The 7,439-nt window shown below is 44.9% G+C and overlaps 1 protein-coding gene across 2 annotated transcripts in view; it reads left to right on the top strand.

Moving 5' to 3' along the window:
- DOK5 (docking protein 5) overlaps positions 1–7,439 on the top strand; it is a 181,597-nt gene that overhangs the window by 171,729 nt on the left and 2,429 nt on the right. For both annotated transcript variants that reach the window (XM_011936714.1, XM_011936715.1), the window contains exon 7: positions 885–1,005. In XM_011936714.1, the coding sequence (XP_011792104.1) occupies positions 885–1,005 (121 nt within the window). The remainder of the gene's footprint in view (positions 1–884; positions 1,006–7,439) is intronic.

Genomic DNA, 7,439 nt, shown 5'->3' with positions numbered 1-7,439 from the left:
GCCTGTAGTTCCAGCTACACGGGAGACTGAGGCAGGAGAACTGTTTGAGCCCAGAGGCGGAGGTTGCAGTAAGCTGAGATTGCGCTACCGCACTCCAGCCTTGGTGACAGAGCAAGACTCTGTCTCAAAAACAAACCTACAAACAACAACAAACAAATGAACAAACAAACAAAAAACCAAAACTGAAAAGAATGAAATGGCTAATACAATTGAAAAGTCTGGGGCCAGCCTCTGGATTCAGTGGGATCCAAGGTCTCAGTGGAGCTTGTCAAGATTTCTCTCCTTTTCTTGGCTGTCTTCTTCTGAACAGTGTCTACTCACTGTCACCTGGTCACTTCGTAGTTCCAAGATAGGCTCCAGTCCCATCTCCAACCTCTTATCAACTCCACAAGAAGGTTCGTTTATTCAACACATGTTACTTGTATATCTCCCGTGTGCAAGGCAATATTCTCGACTCTGGGGATAGAGCAATGAACAAAGCAGTCACAAATCTTTCGCTCACTTCTGCTGATTCTCTCTTCCACAAACATCCTAATAATGTCTCAACGAATTCTTTCTGACTGGTCTGGCATGGCTCACCAGCCCAACCCTAAAGTGAATGGGGGAGTCAGCCCCACCAGGACTGGAGGGACTGAGCTGAGTTGGAGGGAAGCTCCCCAGAGGAACATCATCAATGCACTGTTGCAAGCAGGGTAAAGAATGGAGGCTGCTAAGTAAGCAAAAACAGTAGCTGGCCACCGTGCCCACTGCCATCAGTCGATGCCCATTGATTTACAGCCTGGCCAACTCTGTGGTTCTTGTACTCCATGCTCCCCTGTTCCCTCAGTCAGGCCTCTTTCAGCCCCAGTGTTACTGACGCACAACTTTCTTCCCTTTGGCTGCAGCTCCAGATGAAGATGAGTGAGCGGGCCGCCTCGCTGAGCACCATGGTGCCCCTGCCTCGCAGCGCCTACTGGCAGCACATCACACGGCAGCACAGCACGGGGCAGCTCTACCGCCTGCAAGGTAAGCGCGGTGCTGCCTGTGTCCGGGGTGTGGGCCAGGCCTGGCAGTCCTGGGGAGAGGGCTCAGCTCAACTCCCAGCTGTTGCATGCCAGCTGGTTAGTGCCCTTCCTCCAAAGGTAGACCCCCATCAAGGCCTCACAACATGAGGCACTTCATCTTTGTAGAGCCATACTTCTCAGATATTTGCATTTATCACAGTGTCCTGGGGGAAGGCACTTAAAATGCAGATTCTTGGGTTTCATCCCCAGAGACTCTAGATCTTAAGGCACAGGACGTGGCTGAGCAATCTGCACTTTTAACAGACCGTACACAGGGTCTGGGCGAGGGGCCAGGGACCAGGTTTCAAGAAATGATGTAGTGGACTGATGAATCACAGCATCAGCATTACTTGACATCTTGCTGGAAATGCAGATTTCCATGCCCTTCCCCACACCTACTGAATCAGGAGCTCTGAGGGTGGGGCCAGGCTGCGTGTGTTTGAACAAGCCCTCTGGGTGATTCTCCCGAGACCTCAGGTCTAGGAGCCAATGTTTGGCTGGATGGGACCCTGGACTGAGGCCAGAAGCCATGCCTTCAGGTTTGCTGAATGCCTTTAGGCAAATCCTAGTAAGCCCTTCTTTCAGAGGAGTGGTCTCTGAAGCACGAGACAGAATGGCCCATAGTGCAGACAACGTGAACAATGACAAATTCTATTTAAACTGGCTGGGCACGGTGGCTCACACCTGTAATCCCAGCACTTTGGGAGGCTGAGGCAGGCAGATCACTTGAGGTCAGGAGTTGTAGGCCAGCCTAGTCAACGTGGTGAAGCCCTGTCTCTACTAAAAACAAATACAAAACTTAGCTGGGCACGGTGGCGTGTGCCTGTAATCCCAGCTGAGTCAGGGGAATCGCTTGAACCCGGGAGGCACAGGTTGCAGTGAGCTGAATCGTGCCATTGCACTCCAGCCTGGACAACAAGAACAAAACTCTGTCTGGAAAAAAAAAAAAAATTCCATTTAAACCTTCTCCTGTCCCTTCAAACATGGTTTTTTTTTTTACATTTCATATTACATAAGAATATCTTATGCACATATAATTTATAAACAAGCAAACAAACCTATGTGGAGTATACTTGCAAAAAAACCTCTTTAATGATGAGGTGCAAGATCACCAAACTCGAAATAGCAGGCCCTAGACTACATGTAGTTTACATGCAGAAATATGCTGAATAAATGAATGCAAGAATGAATGAATGACCACGGAAGACTGCAGCCTCAGTCCTCCATGCCCGCTCTGAACCCTGGTCACAACAGCCTTTTTCTGTGTCTTTGCTGCTGGTCCTTTCTCCCCCCAGGCAGCTTTTCCTGTAGGCTGCGCCCGTCCCGCATCCTAGTTGACTCCTGCTCACCTCCAGGTCTCACCTCCAGCGCCCCTCAGACTCCAAGGAAGCCCTCCAGACTTTCTTGTAGATTGCGTGGACACCTCTGATGATGCGCACTCATAAGATGCAGATGATGACCGGTGTTCATTTCATATTCATCTATGTGGCCACTTGACTCATGGTCAGCTCTCCTAGGAAGCAATAATATCCAGGAGTGCAGGACAGCTGCGCCTCTGTCTGTCTTTATCATTTTATCCCCCGGTGCCTTGCATGCCTTCCATTAGTGTTTGTTGAAAGAATGCATAATGTTAAGAAGCCACTGGGGGTATTTACATTTTAGTTTTCATGACTCTGTGCTCTGTTCACTAGCAGAGAGTATGGCACATAGCAGATGCTGAAAAAAAAAAAAAAAAAAGAAATTCCTGAGTGCCTCTGTGAACAGCTGAGCAAATGACTGAATTAATAATTGACAAATAGGGTTACCTTGCAAGATATCTCTGCAGAGAGAATGGGTTAGATCAGGTTGTCACAAATGCCACTGAGCCCCTTTAAACTTCAAAAATTTTTTGCAATATTTGAGTTATCACAGTTTTTGTCATATACATACCAGAATGTTACTCAATTTTACTCTCTTCTGTTTGAATACACCTTTTTTTTAAAAAAAGCATATTTTACTACCTTAATACTGCTATATCCATTGGTTATACTTTTTTTGTTGTTGAGACAGGGTCTGGCTCTTCGCCTACGCTGGAGTGCAGCGGTGTGATCATGGCTCACTGCAGTCTCAACCTCCTGAGCACCAGTGATCCTCCTGCCTCAGCCTACCGAATAGCTGAGACTACAGGTGTGTGCCACCAAGCCCAGCTAATTTATTGTTTTTTGTTTTTAGTAGAGAGGGGGTCTTACTGTGTTGCACAGACTGGACTCAAACTTCTGAGCTCAAGCAATCTTCCTGCCTCGGCCTCCCAAAGTGCTGGAATTATAGGTATCAGCCACTGCACCCAGCTAGTTATGCTTTTTAATAGATAATAAAAATAAATAATAGGTATTGAAGATTTAAAGTATGTTCACAGAGTACCTAATATTATCTTGCTTATTACAAGTGGCTATTTAAACAAGAAGTAAATTTTTTTAAAAAAATTTTATTCTTCTACCTATACTGCCTACCTTCCCTCTCCCCTCCTTTTCATGCCCCTTAGAAAAAGAAAATAAGATTGGGTAAAGTTAATGACTTGGTGGCCCGGTGTGCCATGTGATGAAGTTCCAGAGCCTTTAATTTCTTCTTGTTTTGCTGGTGATTATGGACTGTAATTCCTCTGGCCAATTCACCTACACTGATGAATTTTAGGCTTTTTTGTTTGTTTGTTTTCTGGCAAATCTGGAGGTTATGGTTGGAAATCATACAGACCCTTAGGGAGGAATTTGCCAAATCGGTTTGAGAATAATGGTCTTTTTCTCAAATTTAGTCTTCGAGAGCCACCTGCTGGTTGATTTGGGAATTACCATTTTATTACCGTTTTTGGTGGGGTAAGGGAGGTGCTGGCTTTGACACATGCCGTACAAGACATACATAATCTACCTTCACTGCTTCTCCCACTTCATTTTAAAATTTTCATAGAAATTCTCTTCTATGATTATACAGATACAAAATCAACATTGGAAGTAGGTTTATAATGAAAACTGGCTGGGTGTGGTAGCTCATGGCTATAATCACAGCCCTTTGGGAGGCTGAGGTGGGTGGATCACCTGAGGTCAGGAGTTCAAGACCAGCCTGGCCAACATGGTGAAACCCCACCTCTACTAAAAATACCAAAATTAGCCAGGCGCAGTGGCGGGCATCTGTAATTCCAGCTACTCGGAAGGCTGAGGTGGGAGAATTGCTCGAACCCAGGAAACAGAGGTTGCAGTGAGCCAAGATCATGCCACTGCACTCCAGCCTGGGCGACAAGAGTAAAACTCTGTCTCAGTAAAAAAAAAAAAGAAAGAAAGAAAATTATGGAAGAAACTTACAGAAGCAATCAACAAGTTTATGTTGAACACTCTTCACTGGATTCTTTTAGGAATGCATTGGATAAAATCACAGCAGTTACATCAGTAGCGTTTCCCAAATTATGTTCCTTGGAAAGCTAACTCTGTAGATAGCACCTTTCCCCTAAGAAAAGTACTGTCGTCAAACGAGTTTAGGGGAAATGCTACATGTTAAATTCTCATGGAGAGTCAGAAAACAAATCAATAATTTCAGGGCTCTGAGATGTCCTGCAATAAAAAAACCTGATTAAACTTATTTAAACCAAAGCTCTGCACATCTATTTGGACATGAAACCTCTTCTCCCTCTTGCTATATGAGCAAACACTCACATGCCACCAATGCAGTGCTGAAATCTCAGATTTCATCATTACGAGGGAGACAAACCATATTCAATGGGGTCTTTCTAAAAGCTACTCTTTCTGAGGACCTACTGTGTACTGGCTTTCCACGGAGACCTAACATACATGATCTCATTTAGATCCCAAAACAGCTGCTTGACAGGGTATTTTATTCCCATTTGCTGTTTGGAAACCGGGAATTTGAAAGGTTACTAAGGTGTCCAAAACTACCTATCTAGTAAGTAGCAAAGATTGTAAGGTTTTTATCTCTCATTCATCCATCCGTCCATTCTTTGTTTACTCAGTAAATGTTTATGGAGCATCTATTTTAGGCCAAGCTCTGTGCTAGATGACAGACATACCTGGGACTCCCAGACAGGGACATTCCTCCCCTCTTGGAGCTTATAATCTAATGGAGAGTCACAATCCATAATCAATAGTTAATTTCAGATTTGGTAGATGGAACAGTGGAAAAGAAAGTTTTTATGATAAAGAAGGTGAGGCAGAGCTGTTGGTTTTGAGAAGACACTGACAAAGGAACTTCTTGAGATGGAGTAGTCAGTGGAAGCCCCTGCATCACCCGAAGACTTTAAGTCTAAAAGAGGCAGCCGTACCAAGAGCCAGGGGAAGGCATTCTCCATAGAGAGGTCAGCAAATGCAAAGGCCCTGAGTCACAAATTAGCTGCCTGCGTTCAAAGATCAGGAAGGAGCCAGTGTGGCTGGTGCCTAAGGGACATAAAGAGATGGCGGGGGTGGTGATCACAGGTGACCAAGACTTGCTTATTCTAAGTGTGAGGGGAAGCATTAGAGGGTCCTCCTCAGCATGGCAGTGTCAGATTTATTTGACATTTTCGTTGAAGGGATTGCAAGAGAACAGGAGAGGAAGTGGGAGACTAGCCCCAAGACTGTTGCACATGAGCGCCGGAGGGTCTGCTTCAGTACAATGCTCCTCTAACTCTCTCACCTCCTTCTCAAAGTTATCATCTCAGCAAGCTTTACCCTTAGGCCAAGGTGCTTCATTGCTCTAGTATTTTCAGAGCTCTTCTGTGGGAATTGCCTTGGAAGATAACATCACTTGTTTCAAAACAAAAACGAGAAAAACTAGGCACCTATATCACAGATCAGACTTAAGGTAATTTGAGGAAATCAAAGGGTGACACTCACAGTTGTGTCACTGAACCAGGCATCTTCCATTTAACCTTATGTGGTTCTCCTGACAACCGCGAGAGTTGGTGAGAGTGGGACTATCCTCTCCATTTCAATGACTGAAGAAATGGAGACCTTTGGAGGTTAAGGTCTCACTCCAGGCCATGTGGCTGGTGGATGTAGGCACCGGCATTAGTGCTCCGGTGCCCTGACTTCTAACCCAGGGCTATTGCCTTCATCATATGGTCTTACCTGTGGGAGGAAGTCATGCCTCCATGTGTGATTTCAAATGCAGGTTCCCTGAGACGGAAATGCCTCTAGAGGATCCATTCCAACCCATGCAATTTACATTTTGATTTTAAAGATCATAGATTCTTGGAGCAAGGGGCTACTTTGGAGAAGTTAACATTGTGTTTTTCAGTATTAATCCTAACACAGTCACAAACGTCATAGGGGCAGAAGTTAAGAGGGAAGCAGTAGATTCGGATCCAAGCAAATGTGAAAGGTGTCAAACCCGCGTGTCTACAGGGTCCAGGCAGGCTGTGCAGATGAGTAAACGGGACAGGTCTAGGAGTGGCAGGGTCCCTGGCGGATGTCAGGGAGAGCAGGCAGTCTGCTGTCTGCAGATGGTCATGCTTAGTAGAATGTAGGGCTAGTTTTGCCTTCCAGTTTTCCAGGAGTACAGGGAAATTGACATCTTTATGGGCAGTCAGCAGCTATTTAAATATTAATAAGCAATTCCAAATGTTTTAAAGCCTGTGGAGGCCAGAGAACAGGTCTGGGCCCAGATGTGGTCTACAGGTTGTTACTAGCTTGTGACTTTTGTGTGAACTGCGACAATGTAGGGAGCCTTTCATTCCATTTGCTGGCCTTACACTAAACACAGCATTCAAACCATGCAGGAAAGACTCAGCCTTCAGGATAGATAGAAGCTGTAAGCGTTTTCGTTTTGACTTGACCTCAAGTGAATGCTGTCAGTCATTTTTCTGTGCAGTTGACTAAAACTTTGGATTCTGCACTAACAATATTTGTATGGTCTCTGCTCCCTGAAGGAGATTTTGATACACTGTCATAAAGATATTCCTGGATTTTTACTTATAGTCCTCAAACTCATTAATACAATTTCTCTGCGTTATACTGCGTGCATGCGTCTGTGTGTTGGAAGGAGAATAGAATGTGTGTTCAAACTGGCTGGGAGTTTGGGAGAAATGATTTCTAGTTATTTGGGATATATTAATATTCAAGACCTAGCTAATAATAATCACTGCTGTTATGTACTAGCAACTATATGACTGGACAAATCATTTTCCTTTGGTTCAGATTTGAGTCTTGCAAGTATCTGAATCCAAGATGTTCTTTTTTGCTTGTTTCTGTTTTGGTGTTGAGACCATAGTAATAGATTTAAGACTGTACAGCAGTCGGGCACGGTGGCTCAAGCCTGTAATCCCAGCACTTTGGGAGGCCGAGGCGGGCGGATCACGAGGTCAGGAGATCAAGACCATCCTGGCTAGCCCGGTGAAACCCCGTCTCTACTAAAAAATACAAAAAAAAAAAAAAAAAA

The sequence above is a fragment of the Colobus angolensis genome, unplaced genomic scaffold (assembly GCF_000951035.1).
Source record: "Colobus angolensis palliatus isolate OR3802 unplaced genomic scaffold, Cang.pa_1.0 Scaffold156, whole genome shotgun sequence".
Lineage (NCBI taxonomy): Eukaryota > Metazoa > Chordata > Mammalia > Primates > Cercopithecidae > Colobus > Colobus angolensis.
Note: the sequence above shows the minus strand (reverse complement) of the source record. Positions and strands in the feature narration are given on the sequence as shown.